The following is a 23108-nucleotide window of genomic DNA, read 5'->3' on the forward strand; positions in this document are numbered from 1 at the left end:
CGAGTTGATGTACACATAATTGTCAACATGTACTCATTTCCTGATCTTGTTTTTGGTAGGGGCCCAACACAGTCTATTAGTATCCTACTAAATGGTTCTTGAAATGCAGGAATTGGCTGTAAAGGGGCCTTTGGAATAGTCTGATTTGGCTTTCCTACCATTTGACATGTGTGACAAGTTTTACAGAAATGTGCTACATCCTGCCTGAGATTAGGCCAATAAAAGTGACTGAGAATTTTATGATAAGTTTTCCTGACTCCTAAGTGACCAGCCCAGGGGGTTTCATGGGCCAGGCGCAATATTTCAGCATGGTAGGGCTTTGGAACCACAATTTGATGTTTTATAGCCCAGTCGTCATCAACCAAGACATCTGGAGGTCTCCATTTACGCATGAGAATACCAGATTTTGTATAATAGGAAACAGAGCTATCCGAAGTTTTACCTTCATCATCTACCCTGTCAAACAAAGACAAAATATCTGGGTCTTTGTGTTGTTCTGCAATGAGATTTGATCTAGAAAATGTCTGACTTTGGTCAGCAGAAGTTTTACTGGAAGTTTCAAATCCACGAGGGATAACGGAATGATCCGTGTCAAACACCTGACTGAGAAAGGTGTCATTTAAGTCAACATCTGTGACATTATTCTTGAGAGTATTTTGATTCTCGGAAGTTTTCTTTGACATGGCTCGAGTAATTGCACACGAAGGAAATAAATCGGGTATCTCTTGTTCAATTGGCTCTGGATCTTGATCTAAACTAGGATTATCAGTCACAAGTGGATTAGTAATGACCTTGTCCCCAGCAAGGTCGTTTCCAAGAAGAAGGTGAATCCCTTCAAAAGGCAAAAAAGGCCTAATACCTAAAGTCACAGGTCCAGAAACAAAGTCCGAAGACAAATAGACATTATGGAGAGGAACAGGAATGTAGTCATTACAATCTACCCCCTTAATAAGAACTTTAGAACCTGAAAATGACTTTTCAGAAAACGGCAGGGTATCTGCCAACAAAAGAGACTGGGAAGCCCCGGTATCTCTTAAAATTTTGACAGGGGTAGCGGAAGAGAAATCACTAGAAAGTGATATAAAACCATCATGAATAAATGGTTCGAAAATACCCATAATGCTATCTTGAGAAGAATTGACCTTGACCTCATTAATTGGGGATGAGAGGGGTTTAACCTCAGAAAATGTGTTACACACATTATTAGACTCTAATTGAGTTGATGAAGAAATAAAGCCGGTTGGCTTAGATCCACTTTGACCACTTTGACCTTCACGTTTTCTTTTCAATTTGAAACAATCTGACATTAAATGGCCGTCTTTCTTACAATAATTACAAGAAAGTGTACCAAACTGTTTGTCAGAAGGAGATTGAGACTTGGGATATGATGTGGGAGTGTTACTTGAATTTTGTGAACTGTTGTCATTTGATTTCCTACTCTCCTTTGAAAATTTCTTGGGTGAAAAGGAGGAGTTAAATTTACCTGCATTGTTTCTGTAGGAAAAGGACTGGGATGGTTTGCTGAGAAATGAAGATTGTGGGTCAATGAATAATCATCGGCCAAACGTGCAGCAACCTCTAATGTATCTGCCTTTTGTTCATTGATAAACGTCTTGATGTCACTCCGGATGCACCTTTTAAATTCCTCAATCAAAACGAGCTGTCGTAATTTGTCATAATTCTGACTGACCTTTTCAGAAGAAACACCAACGATCAAACAGTTGTTCTTTTGTTCGAGCAAATTCAACATAAGTTTGATCCTTCACCTTCTCACAATCCCTAAATTTCTGACGGTAAGCTTCAGGCACCAACTCATAGCCCTTGAGAATTAATTCCTTCACAGAATCATAATCTGAAGCCTGCTCTACTGACAACTGAATGTAAATTTCTCTGGCTTTACCCACCAAAGCACTCTGCAAAAGCATAGACCAGGACTCCTTAGGCCAATCCAGACTCTGAGCAATTTTCTCAAAATGAAGGAAATATTTATCAACATCCTTTTCTTGGAAAGGGGGAACTAACCTGAAATGCTTAGTGATGTCAAAATTGTCTGAAGGGAAGAATTTTCCTGACTTTCTAAGCTCTAACGTCTCATTTCTAATTGCAGTCGGTGTTCTGCTAATTCTCTTTCCTTTTCTTTTTCCTCTCTTTCTTTCTCTCTTTGTCTTTCTTCCATTTCTAATTCTTTCTCTCTCATTTGTAATTCTAGTTTCTTGATCTCCAAATTTGTCTGCATTTCTAATTCTAATTTTCTGAGTTCAGAGGTAGACTCGGGCTCATAATCTTTTAAGGCAGACTCCTCAAAATGGCCTGATTTAACTAAATGTTTTGCAATCTTGAACTGTTATTCTCGCTTGCGCATAGATCGTTTAACTTCTACCTTAAGGAAATTGGCCAGTGTTATGAGGTCGTCTTTTCTGAGGGAATCAAATGTGTCCTGATCAAGGTCATCCATTAATTCGTCTGGCTTGAATCCGCCATGATTGAATTTTGCTGAGTTCACAGTATACAGTAGTTTTGAAAAGGCAGGCAAAATGTTGTCAAACGGCTCAAAATATTCGGCTCCCGGACGAGCCCCCAATTTTGTTACGTGCAGAGAAAACGAACAAAAGGGTGAACTCAGCAGTTAACGTTTAAACAAAATTTATTACGAAAATAAAACTAATTGCTAAGTCAGGGATAGAGTACAAGCTTTAAAAGTGTACAGACTACTTATCTCAGCTGGGACGGCAGAGCTCCAGTCTCAGAGTTGTAACAGTCAGTCGGATGAATGAACAGTCCTTTGGCTTGCAGGCTTGAAACTGCACAAAGTCCACAGTATAAATCCAGCGTTGGCAGTGAAGGTCTTGAAAAGTCTTGAGAATGACTACTGCTGGAGTTTAGTAACACACAAGAGACACGATCCCAAAAGTCTGACTGGAAGCTGTGCACGTCCCTTTTATAAAGGCATGTAAGAACAATCTAGAACTTTTATTGACATGCTAATTACTGTTCTAAAATTATCTCCCTTACACAACTAATCAACTTTCCAGAACATTCCAAACATGACTAATTGAATTCAAGGTTGTGAGGTCATCAAGGGCAGTGACCTTGGGAATGTTCTAGACTAATTGAACTCAGGTCATGATGAGTGTGGGGGGAAATGACCTACATAACAGTAGGCTAACATTATTGAAAGGCGTTAAGCATTTTTGCTTCAGCCAATTCCTAATATGTGTATTTAATTAACTTTCCTAATTAGGGATATATACTTGGATTTATTTGATCAAAGTTGGCATAACATGCTATGTACATTGATGATTATACCAGGTTATACCAATATTGGAAGTCATTTCGCACTTAAGTTTTCATGTCAGCTAATTTATAGTTTTCATATCTAATGAACATTCAAAGTTTGGAATATATAGTTTGAAGGATTTGAACAAAGGCAATTACACTTGCTATATAAAGTGGTGATACAATGATAGCAGTCAAAGAAATTAATTATTTTTATTTCAGCTAATTACATATTTGAATACTTAATGACCTATTGAGTTAATCTGTGGTGAATATTGTTTATTATGTTGATCATAATACTTTCAATGAAGTTGCAAACATGTGGCAAAGGTTCAAATTTACACATAACTGCAATATATAATGAAACACGTGAGCATTTACAGTTCATATCTGGTTGGTTGGTGTGGCTTGCTTAATTTTTGCTCATTTGCATAATTAATGATTTTAGAAAAAATGTATATATATATATATATCAATTTGTAGAGATTCGCTACAAATGTTGATCACACCAAGATATATCAGCTGTGAAAGATATTAAGGGGTGACATAAAAGATAATAGATAATTTGCATATTTAATGAACTTTCCTTATTAGGGATATATATCTGATTCAACTTGATCAAAATTTAAACTTGGTATGTATATTGAAGATACTATGATTTAACATTATTGAAAGTCATTAAGCATTTTTTGCTCACGTGTTCACACACGTGAGCGTATGTCGCAGCGATGTCTGTCTGTCTGTGTGTGTGTCTGTGTGTGTGTGTGTCTGTCTGTCTGTCTGTGTGCTCGATATCTCAAAAACGGCTCATCAGATCAGAATCAAATCTGGTACATAGTTTCAGTTTGCAAATGGCAAGAACTGATTAGTTTTTGGTGGGTGTGGCTTGCTTTCTTTTTGCTCATTTGCATAATTAATGATTTTAGGAAAAACAGGTATATATTGACAACGAGTGCACACAATTTGATGAGATTTGCTACAAATGTTGATCATACCAAGATATATCAGCTGTGAAAGATATTAAGGGATGACGTAAAAGGTAATGGATAATTTGCATATTTAATGATCTTTCCTAATTAGGGATATATATCTGATTTGACTTGATCAAAATTGACAAAACTTGGTATGTATATTGAAGATACTATGATTTAACATTATTGAAAGTCATTATTAAAGCATTTCTACTTCATCAAACTCTTAATTTGCATATTTAATGAACTTTTGAATTTAGGGATATTTATTTGAATTGACTTGACCAAATATGATGAATCTTGCTATGTACATTAAAGATACTATGATATAACATTGTTGAAAGTCATTAAAGATGTTTACTTCAGCCAACTCCTTATTTGCATATTTAATAAACTTTCCTAATTAGATATACATATCTGAATAGACTTGACCAAAGTTGATGAAACTTGCTATGTATATTGAAGATACTATGGTAAAACATTATTGAAAATCATTAAGCAGTTTTACTTCAGTCAATTACTTATTTACATATTTAATGAACTTCACTAATTAGGGATATATATCTGAATTGACTCGACCGAAGTTAATGAATCTTCAACCTCTATTGAAGATACTATAAAACAACATTATTGAAAGTCATTAAACTTTTTTACTTCAGCCAATTCCTAATTTACATATTTAATGAACTTTTCTAATTAGGGATATTTATCTTTATTGACTAGACCAAATTTGATGAAACTTGCTATGTACATTAAAGATACTATGATACAACATTGAAAGTCATTAAGCATTTTTACTTTAGCCAATTCCTTATTTGCAAATTTAATGAACTTGCCTAATGAAGGATATTTATCTGTCTTGACTAGACCAAAGTTGACGCATTGCTTTGTACATTGAAGATACTATGATACAATATTATTTAAAGTCATTTAGCATTTTTACTTCAGCCATTTCCTAATTTGCATATTTAATGAGAACATTTCAGTCAATTCCTTATTTGCATATTTTAATGAACTTTCCTGATTTGGGATGTATACTTGGATTTAGAATTAATCTGTGGTGAATATTATTCATTATGTTGATCATAACACTTTCAATGAAGTTGCAAACATGTGACAAAGGTTCAAATTTACACATAACTGCAATATATAATTAAACATGTGAGCATTTTCAGTTCATATCTGGTTACTTCATCAAACTCTTAATTTGCATATTTTAATGAACTTTTGAAATTAGGGATATTTATTTGAATTGACTTGACCGAAGTTGATGAAACTTGCTGTGTACATTGAAGATACTATGATATAACATTATTGAAAATCATTAAGCAGTTTTACTTCAGCCAATTCTATATTTACATATGTAATGAACTTCACTAATTATGGATATATATCTGAATTGACTAGACTGAAGTTGATGAATCTTGCTACATATATTGAAGATCCTATAAAACAACATTATTGAAAGTCATTAAACTATTTTACTTCAGCCAATTCCCAATTTGCATATTTAATGAACTTTCCTAATTTATTTATCTGTATTGACTTGACGAAATTTGACGAAACTTGCTATGTACATTAAAGATACTATGATACAACATTGAAAATCATTAAGCATTTTTACTTTAGCCAATTCCTTATTTGCAAATTTAAGGTGGTTGGAAAGGCTAGAGCGTCAGTTATAAACTTCAACAAAACTATTAAAATATAAAAGTAGTCAACATTCTCTGTGGAATAAAAAAAACTAGACATTTGGGCACAAAGGCATTGCAGAGTTACAGCCTGTTGAAACTTCTGAAAAATTGACCAAATAAGAAGAAGTTGGGGAGTCCTTAGTGTATTAACTATGGTAGAGGTCCCCTAGCTTTTAATAAAATGTTTAAAAAGGGAAAGTCATTATTTGCTGTTTTTCAGGAAAGTTTGACAAGGCGGTGCTTGCATTCAGAGTGAGTGACTGCTATTGTAAATGCATTTTTAGATTCTTTGAGTGTCAAAGAGGTGTCAAAAGTGAGATTTACCAAAAAGACTCCTCTGTGACTTCAAAAGAGGGGTGCAAATATGGCTTTTTTTCAACATTTTTGACAGAATAACAGTTTTCCTACATAATTATATATCAATTTAATCCAACCTTTGAAATGAGATATGGACATGGAATTTTTACAGCCTATTAACAAGGTTACAGATAAGATATGTATGGCATAATTTTCCTGTATTTGAAGTACTTTTTGAAAAATCATATTTTGAAATTTGAAAGAATTTTTAATAATTTTTTGATATGTAAACCCATGTAAAATCATAAAAACAAATTTATTTACAAATCCTGCCGTACAAATCTTACAATTAATAGTGTCAACATATTTATAACTAATTTGGTAATATTAATACTATCCAATTATTATTAAATTCAAATATGTAAAAAAATATGAAAAATTAAATTTTAATATTTACTGGTGTCATATTTCAAAATCATGGCTGCAAATATACAATTATTATAGTCTTTGGAGAAAGTATTAACTAAGAGAGTTATCCTGAAAATTTGAACTAAATATCTTGATTCTAACACTTGAAACTTGACATTAACTCTGAGAAAAGCATTGGTGCAAAAATAGCCTTTCCAGCCACCTTAATGAACTTTCCTGATTGGGGATATATACTTGGATTTAGAATTAATCTGATGTGAATATTATTCATTATGTTGATATGACACTTTCAATGAAGTTGCAAACATGTGGCAAAGGTTCAAATTTACACATAACTGCAATATTATGAAACACGTGAGCATTTCCAGTTCATATCTGGTTGTGAATTCCTATTAAAAGTTGATTTAATTTGGGAATATTGACTGTATGTGATCAGATAAAGTCCTTAATAAAATTTTAGATTCACCAAACTGGATTGTTTTCCAACCCAACATAGTAATAGATGCCAAACTAGGATGCATGTGGCATGTACTTCTACGACTGGAACCAATGATTACAATGATACCAGACAAGGTAAGACGTAACGTGGCTGCCATTTGTAAATCTGTTGTCTGTTTCATTAGTCCGGGGGGACTTATAGGTTTGGTCATGTCCGTGCGTGTCCGTGCGTGCGTCCGTACGTGTGTCCGTCCGTTCAAGCAGATGTCTCAGAGATGCCTGGAGCGATTTCATTCAAACTTGGTACAAGGATTACTCCTTATGTCATACATATGCACATTGATTTATTTTGTGATATGAGTCAGTATGGCCGCGTGGCAGCCATTTTGTTACGATTTTTAGCTCATATTTGGTATGTATATAAATACCAAAAAGAGCTTATATGATGAGTTGTTGGTGTCTGTATGTCTCTATGTATGTATGTATGTATGTGGGTATGTACGTGCGGATGTATGTCTGTCACACACAAAGGCTCCCATACCGCCAAAGCTACCATCTCAGTATTTGGAATACGGGCTGATGCAGGGGTTGAGATGTGACGTTGTTCAAATGAACTCATCAGTCACGTCAAAAATGTGCAAATGGGGTAAGAAAAAGGGAAATCCTGCAAATGTGCAGGAGAAGTGGCATGCCAGTGACTGAAACAGGCTAGTCCACTGACCTTGAGTCATTTTCTGTCATTGTTTATGAACTGTTACATACAGACCTGCTCAAACCATAGACAGTAGAGGGGGAAGACTGTCTATGCTCAAACTAAGAGGGGCTAGCTGTTTCTGCTATGCATGTTGCTAAAGTTGACCTCCAGTACCTAAAGTTTCAGACCTTATTTACTTTTGTCATTCTTGTTTTTCTGGTTTAAATATTTCTTGTTGTTTTTCTGGTTGTACTGTGCAGAAATCATTGTCATAACATCAACATAGAATTTTCCTCCACTGAACAGATAGAACCAACATTTATTTTTGATCTGTGGAACCCATACTGGTATGTACCAATTCTGATCAAATTTGAGTGACACCGTATAATTGCGGTATTTTTTCTTGTATGGAGCCATAACTCAGGCACATCTCAACCAATTTTATCGTAAGTTGGACCAGGGACATCAACCTTTATCATACATATGCATGCTAATTTGTTTCAGTATACGATTCAATATGGTTGTGTTGCGGCTATTTTGTTACGATTTTTTTCATGTACGGAGCAGTGTTCTGCCGAGGCCGCGGCATTGCGCCATTGCCGCAAAAATAAAATTGAAGACCCCAAACAAATCAATCATCGGGTCCCCAAGGCGCAGCGTGCCGTCAGTCCCACTTAATTGTCAGTAAAATAAATACACTTATTTACGTGCTATACGCGAAAGGCCAAACGCGGAAGTAGACATTCCACGCTTCTCACGCGTGCTCGTGAGAACATGAGACGTGTTGCTTCCATAGAAACCTTCAGTGATTTTTTATTTGCATAATCATGAACTAGGTTTTCATTGGCTAGATTCAAGTCAGCCAGTCAGCGTCTATTAAATTCAATGCCCCACAGTACTCTCTGCAAAGGAGAATGGCTTCCGTGAATAAATCAAAACACCGAGGCAGAACAATTCTTAGTTTCTTTGAACCATCCGCCCCTAAAAAGGCAAATCCAACAGCTGGACGAGTGAAGACAATACATTAGAACATGACATAGTGTGTCAGCTGTCTACATCCTCGGAAACTGTAAACCCATGCACGCTGCAGCCATCTACATCTGAAACGCATCAGTTAGAAACAGTGCAGTCTCAAAACATCGAGCAGCCATCATCGGAAACTCAGCCTTCATTGAGGCAATGTTTGACGTTTTCATGAAAAATGGTTACGTGATTTCAGTTCCACTATGATGTCGCGCAGTGAACTTCGAAACAACAACACGGGTATGGCACGTAATAAAAGTGTATAATTGTCTTGAGAATGACCCCCTTTTTTCAACAGTGACCCACTTTTTGAGCTTCCATGGGCCCTCAGACACCAATGATGCCAAAGCTTGGCAGAACACTGATGGAGCCATAACTCAGGCACATCTCAACCAATTTATTATAAGTTTACCTTTACTTGTCCAGTTATGATTCACTGCATTGCAAGTGTTGCTTAGATACCCAAACAATGATGAAATATGTTATTCGAGTGAGAACTGTTGCAAAATATGTCTATAAAGTTGCACATGGGTATAATGTAAATTCACGTAAAACTATTATATGACATTGTCTCCCACTAAATATTTCAAATGTAGAAATTAATGCAGTACTGTGTAAAGAGTTGTAAAAATTGCATTACTATAAAACAAGACAGCATGGAAAATCATTTTTTAGCTACTTTAGACTATAGTCTGTAGAAGCTATTGGGATGGGTATCCGTCCCGCGTCCGTAGATCGGTCTGTATGTATGTATGTACGGTATGTATGTATGTATGTATGTATGTCCGTTTATGAGGCGTCCGTCCACTCAAATATCTTGAGAACCCCATTACTTACTGATTTGCTATTTGTTGTATAGATGAAAAATATGATTTTGAGAAACCATTTTTTTTAATTTTTTGATATTGTTGAAAATATGCAAATTAGTGTCAAAAAAGGCGTTTTTGGTAAAAGTAGTGAGATAATTTCATACAGTCAGGATATACTTAATTTTGTATCCATATCTATAGTAGCTTCAGGGACTTTGGCCCTATATTTAAAGTTCATAACATGATCTACACAAAGTTAAAAAGTAACAGTGCTTGCTATACTTAAGTGCAAACCTAAAAAATTAAAAAAACTACATATGCATAAGATTTGATAGATAAGTGTGTTTCTTGCAACCACAGACCCCATACAACCTGTCCATCCAAAAGAGTTTTAAATGTGAATTTATGAATTTTTCATTTTTTGGTGTGTAGCCAAAAGATATAAAAATATTGCGTCACAAAGTGTTACAAACTCATCTTACTTCGATTAAAATCAAGTGTTACGTGCAGAGAAAACGAACAAAAGGGTGAACTCAGCAGTTAACGTTTAAACAAAATTTATTACGAAAATAAAACTAATTGCTAAGTCAGGGATAGAGTACAAGCTTTAAAAGTGTACAGACTACTTATCTCAGCTGGGACGGCAAAGCTCCAGTCTCAGAGTTGTAACAGTCAGTTGGATGAATGAACAGTCCTTGCAGGCTTGAAGCTGCACAAAGTCCACAGTATAAATCCAGCGTTGGCAGTGAAGGTCTTGAAAAGTCTTGAGAATGACTACTGCTGGAGTTTAGTAACACACAAGAGACACGATCCCAAAAGTCTGACTGGAAGCTGAGCGCGTCCCTTTTATAAAGGCATATCAAGAACAATCTAGAACTTTTATTGACATGCTAATTACTGTTCTAAAATTATCTCTCTTACACAACTAATCAACCAAAACATCTGGAGGTCTCCATTTACGCATGAGAATACCAGATTTTGTATAATAGGAAACAGAGCTATCATCATCTACCCTGTCAAACAAAGACACAAGGAAAATAAGCTTGTTCTTATACATTCAATTCACCATTGACCGGAAAGCACTACTGATTTTGATGTGTCTGTGTGTATGATGTGTGTGGACACAGGGACAGACACTGTTGTAGGCTTGATGTCTAAACTAGAACTGCTTACTTTATTGTCTAAGAGTAAAGACTGTGACATATCACATCATGGATATTTAACCTGTGGAATGTGATTGTCAAGTCAGTATATTGACTCAAGGATGTGTACTTGAGGGAAGTGAACAGATGTGAGATAGTGTTGAAACACTACATCCCTCCTTTAATTAAAATTGGATTATTTGTGATAGTTCCAAAATGTTGAATGATCGGATGTTGATGTATTGACTGTTTGATAGAGTTCATAATAGAGTTCATATTGTCCGTTGATAAATGAGTCAAAAGATTATAATTGAAATTCTAAAAATAATAAAATGAAAGTAAATATATTGCTATTCTATTGCATGTGTTCTAATTCTATTTCTAATCTTAACTAAGAGATAGGGGTGGACTATCCGGTCGCCACAGTACAATAAATTACCCAGAATGCTCTTTGATTTGTATCCTTGAAGGTAACTTTTCTTATAACTTTTTCAGTTCTTTATGCAAACAATAATGTGCAGCATCAGAATAATTGATAGATAATATCAAGTAAAAGTACATTTAGAAATTTCAGCAAAAGTTTCCAAATAACCATTAAACAACCATGGAAGTCACATTTTGTAGGTACGACAAATGCCATACTTTTTAGGCAGCAAGTTATGACGAACTGAAGGGGTCATTCTCTGAGAAAACTTACAATGCAACTAGTCTATTAATTTGTCTACACATGGGACATTACAGGAAAGCTCCATTAACTTAGGAATACCCTACTTCGCTACTTAGTTATCAGAGGATCAATTTCACAGACCTGCCTTTCCTACAATGGCACCAGCTGGATAAGATAAAAGTAACAATGGAACATTCACACCTTGGGGGGATTAAGTCTTCTGTTTGTCTCCTGAGTTGGTCAGGTAAGGACTCGGATTTCAGGTACCATGCAAGTTAATGCAGTCTTTACCCTAATGAGACCTGGTAGACTTCTCTGGGGAATCTCTGAGGATACAAATCATTATGCATTATGTGAAATTTACAGTACTGTGGTCTTTGTATATATCTAGTCAGGAGATTATTCTGCTACCCAACAGGACTAGTGTATTTCTGGCTGACTAAATCTTTTCTCACTTAGTCATGTAATCCTCGAGGTATTTTGGTGCACATCTTTCTCGTTCCGGATGTCTCTTTTCTTTGTCTTGGGTCGATGTCAGTTCTGATGTTGGCACATGTGTTTCTTCTGTTTGCTCGTCCTTGTTCAGCGATGTCGTATTTATTTCTCTTTCCTCTTCCTCTTCATTGTCGGCATTTTCTTGTTTGATGTTTCTCTTTGGGATTTTCTTTACTTGGGATGAGTTGCAAGTGATGGTGTGTGAGCATCTTTTAGCTGTAACCATACTTCCTTTCTTCTGAACGACTTCGTACGGATGTATTTTGTACGGAGTTTCAAGTTTTCCTTTCTCGGTGTTTTTAATGAGAACAGTGTTGCCTTGTTTGATGTCACATGGTTTGGTGTTTCGGCATTTGTCAGCGTATTTCTTCATTTTGTCTTTGGCTTTCTTGTCTCGTTGTTGCAATTTCTGTTGAGGTTTTCATCTGATGAAAGTTGGAATCTTGATGTTGAGTGGTCGCTGGAATATTTCTGTCGCTGGAGGTAGACCTGTTGTACTGTGTGGTGTTGATCGGTAATTCCTCAGGAAAGTGTACAGTTCTTGTTTCCATGATTTATTTTCTGCTTGTGCTGTACGTATTGCCTTCTCAACTGTGTGCATGAAGCGTTCAGCTTCACCATTTGCTTCTGGCCAATATGGTGTGATCTTACGGTGTTTAAATCCTAGATAATTTGCAAATTGCTTGAATTCTTTACTGTTGAATGGAGGTCCGTTGTCAGATGTTAGCCTTTTTGGTATGCCGTATTTGGAAATATCTTGTCGAGCTTTGGTATTACTGCTCTTGCTGATGTTGATTTTATAATTTCTACCACTGGATATCTGGAGTATTGGTCTAATATGAAGAGTAACTAGTCACCTGATGGAAATGGTCCACAGAAGTCGATGCTTACTTCTTCCCAGGGATTGTCCGGTGTTTCCGTCATCTGTAATGTTTCACGACTTGTACTGTGCGTCCCTGCTTGACACGGTAGACAATTTTGTACTTTCTCTTCTACCAGCTTGTTGATGTTTGGAAACCATATTTTCTCTTGTAGTAATTTCTTTGTCTTGACAACTCCTTGGTGTCCTTCATGAGCGAGTTTGATGGCTCTGTTTTGTAGTGATGCTGGAATCACGATTTGTGTCCCATGCAGAAGTAAGTCTTCTGTCGTTGTTAGAGTCAGCTTGTCTCAGACTTTGTGTAGTGCTTGTATTTTTTTCCGGTCAATGTTTTCTTCGTCGCTTGGGTCGATGACCTTGTAACATTGTCCTGTCTTGATTGCTGTTGCCACTGCCTGTAGCGTTGGATGAGCTATCGTTTCAGCCTTGATTTCCTCTAGCGTTAAAGCTTTGGGTGTGGCGTGCATAACAACAAAGTTTATGTATACTTCAGCTACTTTCTCTTGTCTGCTGCTCGGCTTTGATTTATAGTCAGGGTGTCTTGACATGTAATCAGCTGGGGTGTCTTTTCCTGGCTGGTATATTACAGTGAAGTCGTAGTCTTGTAACTTCAATTTCCATTGTTCAATTCAAGCAGGTGGTTTCGAATTTGGATTGTTGTATATTTGGAGGAATGGCTTGTGATCTGTGATAATGTCGAATTTCTGGCCGTACACATACAAATGAAATTGTTCGCAGGCCCATACTACTGCGAGTGCTTCTCGTTCGGTCTGCGAGTATCGTTGTTCGACTGGTGTAAGTCATCTGCTTGCATAGAAAAGTACTTGTGGAGCGTCATGTCGTTTGCTCTTTTGTGTCAACATGGCTACTAAACCAACTGGGCTTGCATCTACCACTATTTCGGTCTCTTTCTTTGGATCGAAATATGCCATAATTGTATCACTTGTCAGTCTTTCTTTGATAGTTTTCATTGCATCTTGTTTTCCCGTCCATTCCCACGGTTCGTCTTTTACCGTTAGCTGTCTTAACAGTTGTATAATTGTCGCTAAGTCGGGGATGAATCGACTGAAGTAATTAACCATACCAAGTAAGCTTCTTACCTCACTTGGGTTTGTTGGCGGTGCTGCATTGCAGTTACCTTCTCAGGATCTGGTGATATTCCTTCGTCTGAGAATTTCGTTCCGTAGAATAGAACCGAAAATATATGTTTATGTCAATAAATAAGTAACCACAAGTGCCTTGTCCTTTGTATTTTGTAGGATGGGAGACCTTATGACAACACACGCTTTACCTCATTAATTATGTACACATCAAAATCTGGGCAAGCGAATAGAGCTAGAGATCTGATTTTTTGGCATATAGGGATTAATTAGCAATATAATTTTTTTTTTCAAAATGTCATGTGACCTCGATGACCTTTGACCTTGATTATACATATATATGCATATCTCAGTAACCACAAGTTCTATACCCTCCAATTTTGATAGGATATTAGACCTTAAGATGATACTACTATTACAAGTGGGGACTATGTCATTGTAAATGACTTGTTGAGTTAATTGTTGTATCACAGTATTCGATATATCTAATTCTGTATTTTTTCCATTTTATATTCTGAATAAATACATTAAACATATTTCACCGTCTCCAGTACATTACATTTAAGTATTTTCACTTCATGCACTTTATCCCTTTCACACATGTCTGTGCTCTCGCTGTCGCTCGTAACTTTCGTAAATTACGAACAAAAATGAAAATTTACGAAAAAAAATGAATGCCCGATCGGCCATTTACGAACGATTTTGTTATTTTAGAAGCCTGATTTTCGGTCAAGATTGTGAATTCCGGGGAAATACTGTCATATCTCGTCTTTCAAAACCTACGCTGCCCCTATCATCAGCGCATCGACACATGGTGATAGCTGGCTTTGGACTTTGACCTGTAATAACATGAGCATGCGCGAAAAGGTTTCGAGATCCCCGGGTCTTGTAATCTCATAGTGGTGTGTCATGCATTACCACCCATTACGGTAGTTTCGAGACACCCAAACACTCACATGCTGTCAACTCTCCGAGTGGACTGCTGAAGCGGATCGAGGGAAGCGGGCAGTTACAAAACTTTGGATTGATAGTATCCAGTTGGGAAAGAAAGTTGGGCATAAAAACGGCAACTGATATGAAAAAAATACGAAACAATGAAACCGACGAGCTAGAGAGATCAAGAACAGTCAGCCTGAAAGACAGTCGAACTACAGCAGAACTGCAGTCCGGGCCGCGCATGGTTGAACATTAGCTGTGGGTCCATAGCTGTGGTGTTTTCAGACGGGATTCTGCCTTTTACGGGCTGGTTTTGACTTTTCGATTTTTAACCCCGCCACGGGTTTAAAAATCGGAAAAGTCAAACCAGCCCTTAAAAGGCAGGAATCCCGTCTGAAAACACCACAGCTATGGACCCACAGCTAGGTTGAACATGTACTGCACAGTGTTTTTCTGTGCATGGAGGTGGAAGCCAGCCGGAAATCTTAGATGTCACAGATTTGTCATTTTACGATCTGCAAATTGAATTTTTCAGTCAGCTTGCCAATTTTAATAGGTTTCCTTCAAAAATTTTACAAGAAACTGTCTCAGCAAATGTTATGAATACTGATAGTTTTCTATGATCCAGAGAAAATGCTGTGCACAGTCCCATGACCAAAAAGTTTATCCAGACAAAAAAATAAATGACGATCATCTGCAGCGTTTTAAAAGTATAACTGTCTCTAAGAAAACATTAGCAGGATCACCAGTCTCAGTTTGCGTACTTAAATTTGATTGAGATGAGACAAAATTTGTGCGAAACCACAGACTGCCAAATGTTCTGATCAGTGGTTGTTTAAAGAATTTTAGAGATGAACATGGCATAATGACTGCAGCTATAGAGGCACCACCTAGTACCTATGGGATGACATGCATACTTTAAAAGTAACAGAGCTTTCCAAATATGAAAAACAGGGGACAGATTTTCTAGCATCTAAAACTTGTGCAAACACTGATAATATTTGATAATATTAATGACCGCTTCATAAATTAATATATATAATCATCAACCACTGACTACACACACAAAGGGAGTTATGATTTGTGTCACAATATACTTGAACATGTTATGTTGTGTACTAAAGATAGAGTGATTGAATAACATTCATTGGCCGTTGACAAAAATTACACACTTTATTGAGACAAGGAAGAAATTTCAATGTTACAAGCATTCATGACCCATGATGTACTGTGTTATTCAATAAATCTTTTGAAAATGCGTATCAAAATATGAGTTTTCATTGTCAAAAAAACTAAAAAGGGATTTTTCATTTTCTTTTGTCTTTAATGAAATCATTCATCATTTCTATCCCCTTAAAATCATCTATTGAGTACCAGAAGTGCTTGTTGAAAGTTGGTGGGTTCAGAATAACATAATTTGTGCTTACTAATATTTTTTGAACCCAATTCGTAAATTTACTAACAATTTCGAAAGGCCAGGGAGAGCACAGCATGTTCAAATATCTGACCAGAGAACAAACACTAAATAGTCCAGGATGGGAGCTACAGTGTCATTGACGCTATTTTTTTCTTTTATCTTTTTGTAGTCACTCTCTTCAATGACATTAATTGCTGCACCAGTATCGATCATAAAATGTTTCTTCTTACCTTTTATTTCGATGTCCACTGTCGGATTCTTGACAGTAGTTGTGCTCTGGCTCGCCAGGTGTAACCAAATGTGAGCACAGTGTCATTTTGATGCTATTTTTGTTATTATATATTGCAAAGGAATAACGCTACTACTTTCATACTTGATATATTTTGCAATTGGCAATAACTTACTGAAATTTGGATAACATGAATAATTATGTATATTATCTTACAGATTGAAGAATATCCCTGTCATTTTTGGTCAATATATCTTGTTCTGCAAGTGGCAGAACCAATACAGTAGCTCTAGTCTATGGTTTGTTGTTTCCAACAGATTATGAAATATTCAAATTTGTCAAAATTGGTTTGATATAAACCGATGTTTTGAGATTTTTATGAACTTTTGCTTCATTGAAACAATCTTCAAAATAATTGTTCATTGCATTCATGTTTGCTAATTGGGTGAGAGAGGAGAGGCTACTTGTTTAATCAAAAGTGCTGACAGCTTGCCTTTATTACTATTTCAGTGTCGACTGATAGATTTTCTCCTTCTGAGAAGTGAATGCAAGATGGTAATATTGTCTGTATGCAAGCAAGCTTTGGTACCAGGTCATCAGTGCAATCTTTCTACAATATCTGCCATATTTGATAAACTCAATCAGGTGTATCGCAATTATCTTGAACAGGAATCACAAGGATTTCAGGTAAATTGTTTAAAATAAAAATCTGTTGTTAGATGTCTGATGTGCAGTCAAACCTGTCATAGAGCGGTCACTTCTTTGTTATTGTCACTCTATGGCAGTCCCGTAACAATTTACAAGTCAAAGGCGCGAAACAACAGCTTCTTATATGATCAGTGGCCACATGTATTTGCTCCAATTTGGTAAACTAAAAAACTCTGTATAATGGTCAGCATATGCAATTTTAAATGACCTTTGTCAAAAAATGCTCAGACTAGAAAGAGGGAAATGAGTCTGTTTTGACCAATTTTACATCTGCATTACAGGCTTTCAGAAACTAAATGGATCTATCATGATTTTCAACAAATTTATATCATGGAATTACTGTTATCCTTTCGTAGATTCAACACTCAGTGCACCACATACTCTGAAAGTAATGCCGCACCCACCCTCGATAGAAAGGCCACCTCAATATAGTGGTCACTTTTTCTTGGCCCCTTGAGTGTCCATCATATGCACATTTGACTGTACTTTTCATGGTAAGAATAGTAATAACAGTCAGTAATACCAATTCAAATAGTCATGAGAAATGGTGAAGCAATACAAAAGGGAAGAGTCATGGAAACATCAACTAGTTTCATACTCTATCAAAATATTGAGACCAACATCAGGAAAATGTCTATCAATCTTGTTGAGAATCATTGCAGTCAGTCGTCAATGTGTTGAAAATATTCATCACAGGCACATGCAAGGTTACAGAGATATACAACAGAAATGATAACACATGCAAGGTTACAGAGATATACCGTACAACTGAAATGATTGCACATGCAAGGTTACAGAGATATACAACTGAAATGATAACACATGCAAGGTTACAGAGATATACAACTAAAATGATAACACATGCAAGGTTACAGAGATATACAACTGAAATGATAACACATGCAAGGTTACAGAGATATACAACTGAAATGATAACACATGCAAGGTTACAGAGATATACAACTGAAATGATAACACATGCAAGGTTACAGAGATATACAACTGAAATGATAACACATGCAAGGTTACAGAGATATACAACTGAATGATAACACATGCAAGGTTACAGAGATATACATGATAACACATGCAAGGTTACAGAGATATACAACTGAAATGGTAACACATGCAAGGTTACAGAGATATACATGATAACACATGCAAGGTTACAGAGATATACAACTGAAATGATAGCGTAAGCCATGTTTTGACTTGTGTTATCATATTTCTCGTTAAAAGAGTCCTCCAATACAACACAGAGAAATTCCAGGATGTGCATTATGAGCTGCTCTAAGACATTCACTTTAATCTCCTTGAAAGGAAAAATCCAAGGGGATCGTTAGCAGTGCTGTCAACAACATAGAACTCATCAGATAGGTTTATTGTCTGTCAGCAGTCACCTGTCATCCAGCATTCTCGTCAACCTTGCACATTTTCTATGAAAGCATAGCTACTCAACACTTCAGTGCCTGAGAGGAACTCTTTCAATCATGAATCTAGAAAACTCTTCTGTATAAACTGTAATTATAATATGCTTGGCTGGAATCTGGCAATCTGATTGACTGGAGCCGGGGTTTATATTCTCAACAAGAAGACCTGCGCGCCGCGTAACATTTTTGAGCTCGCACAAATTTTGAACGCCAACTTTAGAGCTCAACACGCCATGATGTTGAACAAGTCTATGGCTTCAGATTGATTTTAATTGTTAAATTTTAGTCTAGTGCAGCTTGACGAACCAACAAATGAAGAGTTTCTGTAAGCAGCAGAGGCTATGTAGCAACATCATAAGTTTTTTTTTTGAAGTAAAATTCTTCAAGTTCGATGTCTAATCGCGATATCGATGCGTTGTGTAACCGTATTTTATGAATTCAACAGTGCACGCGCGCGCGTTCTGAAACGTTCTTTTTTAGAGTTTGTATGAGGCTGGGCGCTCCTGAACTCTCATTCCAACTTTGGCCCTAAATAACGAAATTGTCCTCTTGTTATAACTTAAACAGTGGATTGCTTTGAAGAATTGGCATTAGACAAACTAGAGATATTGTCTAAATCGAGGTGTTGCTAACACTGTCAGGTGCAATTATCAGCTAAGCGGTAATATGAGTCGATCATAGAGGAACCAACTCTGCAAAAGTTGAAACATTGTCTAGCAGGAGGTCAGACGCAGTCAAAACAACACCACCGTCTGTCCAAATCATATCACTTGCTTTGAGGTATTGTTTTGTCTACGTCTGACCTCTTGCAAGACAATGTTCCAACTTTGGCAGAGTTGATTTCTCTGTGATCGACTTGAATTACTGCTCAGCTGATAATTACACCTGACATTGTCGGCAACACCTCAATTTAGACGATATGTCTACTTCGCGTAATGCCAATGCTTCAAAGCAATTCACTGTAACTTAAACATATTATAATGAGGTTATAACAGTGTGCTCGGGCATTTGGTTGCGGATTTCAGACCTCTTGGTTGAAAATTTACATATTTGGGTGAAATAATCACTTCGCTTCACTCGTTGATTATTTCCTGCCAAATATGCTAATTTTCACCCCAGAGGTCTTATATCCACAACCAAATACCCTCGCTTGCCGTTTATAACCTCTAAATAACAGGTCTTCAAATTTCACCTACGACTCCATGTTAAGCTATTGCAACCTTAAATACTGTCAACATATATATTCTGGAAAAATTCTTTGAGAAGTTCACCAAAACTTGAGCCGTACTATATGGATATGATGATTCAAGTGGCAATAAAGCAAAACCCAGTATAATAACTTTTGTGGTTTCTGCCTTTCACTAGTGTATGCTGGCATGGTACATGTGTGTGTGTGTGTGTCTCTCTCTCTCTCTCTCTCTCTCTCTCTCTCTCTCTCTCTCTCAGGTCTCATGATCACTATGATGCAAAAAGATGTTTTCATGGAAATCATCGCTTTTTATTCATGGTTGTTATCCAATGTGGCTATGGCACTGTGTTGAATTATTGAAAAGCTTGTTCTGTTGGTTTAGTGATACTCATTTGTGTGTACAGTTTGGAAGTGATTTGTTCTCACTCTCTGTATTGTTGCACTATGAAATGTATTTTAATTTTAACAAATGATCATTAGTAATTTGCTGTACCACCCAATTTTGTGCCAATTTTGTGCATATTATTTGACAAATAGGAAGTACCGTACTGTGTGGTATGGTGTGGGCAGATGACACACTTCAAAGTTAACAGGTTTTGTGTACTTCCTAGATGTTGTCAAATATATGAAATTATACCGAAGTATGATGTGATATGTTTATTTTGACTAATGCATGGCCACTGTACATACACTGTAATGCTATTAGAAGTGCAGTAGTGAGAAGAAAACAATGTTGCAGAGCATATGATTCTAATGATTGTGGACAGTACTTTGTGGAAGGTAATGATATAGACTAGAGTAATTCATTGATGACATCAGTGTTTACTACAATATGATATAAAAACTGCAATTTTTTGTGAGAAAAATAAATCACATGCAATGGACTGAGTTAGAATGTATCATACTGGTTTTGGAATTTCTGTTTCACACTAGCTGTGAGACAGATATTCCCATCATGTGAGACATTCCATCTCACCCCTTTGGAGTAGGGGACTCTGTTAATCCAGACATAATTAATAGAGAATTTACCACAACCATAATCTATATCAGTCTATGTAACTAACTCCATTGTATACATTGTCAATTTCATTGCCCTAAGGCAGGAGAACCTGGTGTTGTACGAAGTGGTCGGAAGAGAAACCAGGCTGTAGTGGATCAATCTGATATGTACACTCATGTCTTTTCAGTCTTTGTGGATAATAAGGTACTGTAATCCATGTGAACACATTGAAATCAATCAAGAGTTTCTATTCAGTCGTCAATGTACAAATAGTGAAATGTAGGAATCAGTTTACAAAAACTGTTTTTGTTTCAGACCATACTGCAGAACGTGTTGAACATGAAAATGTTTTCATTATAGTAACTGTTAGCTCTGGTTAGCTACTATAGACTATAGTCTATAGAAGCTAAAAGCTGTATTAACCGCCATCTTGGAATTCGCAAAGGATTATGGGGCGACCACAGTGCTATTGGAGGGGCAAACCCAAAATCATATCACTCAAGCCATAGAGTTCTAACATAAACATCGTATCAGATACTCCGCTATTTCCGATCATTTCTTCTACAGAACTGCTATAACAGCTCTAAATTCCACCAGAAAAAATATTTTCGATTTGAAATCGTTTAATTAATCGGAAATTAACACCGCTGAAACAATTCAATCGTCAAATTAATAGAAAGGACCATAATCATGAAATTTACGCGAAACATGGGTTTTTTTAGTGATGACAGATTTATAGCATGAACGGTAACATTTTTGAGATCGACAAATTTGTCATTCAAACTACGAGTAAGTGGAAATATATAATTGTATATAATGTAGTATTGACAAGCAGGTAAGAATCCAAAGGCGTTTAGTGCATTAGTCTGTACTTACGAAAATAATAAAATCTGACATCATCGATCATAAGAAACGTGGTGTTGAAGAACATATTTTTTTAACAGAAGACTACGGCGACCATTTTCGGTAAGTATAATTCTAACTTTAGCAAACTTCTGAAACAAACATATGAAAAGTAACTTCAACAGTCTTGGTTTTGTTCTACTCTCGTTATAAAATTAATCAAATGTCGGGAAAGCATGTACATTTTCGATATTTGCGAATGCTGGTAACATCGCATCTTTTAGCGGGAAAACGTCAACTGGAGACATTTCACAGCCTGGAGCAAGTCATCACTATCAAAAGTCTGTAAAATTTTAAGTTTTTTGCTTCCGAATGGACGTATTTAAATGCAGATGCAACTTCGTGCGTAAAATATTGAATGGCAATATAAATTTTATCGTTTAGAAAATATCTGACTGTCAAACTAGTCGTACAACCAACAGTAAACATGACGGAGCAATGATACCGACTTCAGAGACACTGTGTAATTTTTTTCATCGCGACCGCTGATGAGAGCAAACTCGTAAAATATACAACCTGGCCAAGTATTTGGCTTTGAATTGTCAATTGAGAGATGTAATCAAGAAGGCTTTTCGAACACAAAAAAGAGAAAGAATGAGTCAGTAAATATCGAATGATAGACGGAAGAATCGAGACTGTCTATGATTTACTAATTGGAAACATGATATTTCGATTAATTGACTAACACAAACAAAAGGAACATTTTATTCAACTAAAAAAAGTAAGTCGGCGCCTTTCCTTCATCCCTGGCAATGGAGCAACACACGATGTCGTTTGGGTCTTCAAAAATCTTCTAAAACGGCTGGACGGTAATAATAATACTTTTCACGACAGAAAACAAGTAAAAGAACTTAAATCTGAACTTTAAGTAATAGTTCTGCAGACGATATGATCGGAAATAGCGGAGTATCTGACACGATGTGTATGCTAGAACTCTATGGCTTGAGTGACATGTTTCCGGGTTTGCCCCTCCAACAGGATTGCGGTCGCCCCATAATCCTTTGGCGATTTCCAAGATGGCCGTTAATACAGCTTTGAGCTATAGAAGCTATTGGGATGGTATCTGTCCGGCGTCCGTCGTCAGTCTGTATGTATGTATGTATGTATGTATGTCCGTTTGTGAGGCGTCCGTCCACTCAAATATCTTGAGAACCGCAGTACTTACTGATTTGATATTTGTTGTGTAGATGAAAAATATGATTTTGAGAAACTATTTTTTTTAATTTTTTGATATTGTTGAAAATAGGCAAATTAATGCCAAAAAAGGCGTTTTTGGTAAAACATCTTCCTTATAACCGCTGGTCAGACAGCTTTGTTATTTGGTATACAGGTCCCTAGGGATAACCCAACTTAGATTTGTTCAAATTGTGATGAAATATGC

The 23108-nt window shown here is 36.4% G+C and overlaps 1 protein-coding gene and 1 long non-coding RNA gene across 9 annotated transcripts in view; both read left to right on the plus strand.

Annotated features, from left to right (window-relative positions):
- Positions 1-23108, plus strand: part of LOC139132398 (regulator of MON1-CCZ1 complex-like) — a 155120-nt gene that overhangs the window by 114818 nt on the left and 17194 nt on the right. For 6 of the 8 annotated variants that reach the window (XM_070698736.1, XM_070698738.1, XM_070698739.1 and 3 more), the window contains 3 exons: positions 7128-7240; positions 17008-17184; positions 20924-21028. In XM_070698736.1, the coding sequence (XP_070554837.1) occupies positions 7128-7240; positions 17008-17184; positions 20924-21028 (395 nt within the window). The remainder of the gene's footprint in view (positions 1-7127; positions 7241-17007; positions 17185-20923; positions 21029-23108) is intronic. The other 2 variants (XM_070698740.1, XM_070698741.1) reach the window with 2 other exon arrangements.
- LOC139132400 (uncharacterized) lies at positions 7251-16119 on the plus strand. Its single transcript, XR_011552273.1, has 2 exons — positions 7251-15095; positions 15278-16119. It is a non-coding gene; the product is annotated as an uncharacterized lncRNA (long non-coding RNA).

Source organism: Ptychodera flava, chromosome 5 (genome assembly GCF_041260155.1).
Source record: "Ptychodera flava strain L36383 chromosome 5, AS_Pfla_20210202, whole genome shotgun sequence".
Lineage (NCBI taxonomy): Eukaryota > Metazoa > Hemichordata > Enteropneusta > Ptychoderidae > Ptychodera > Ptychodera flava.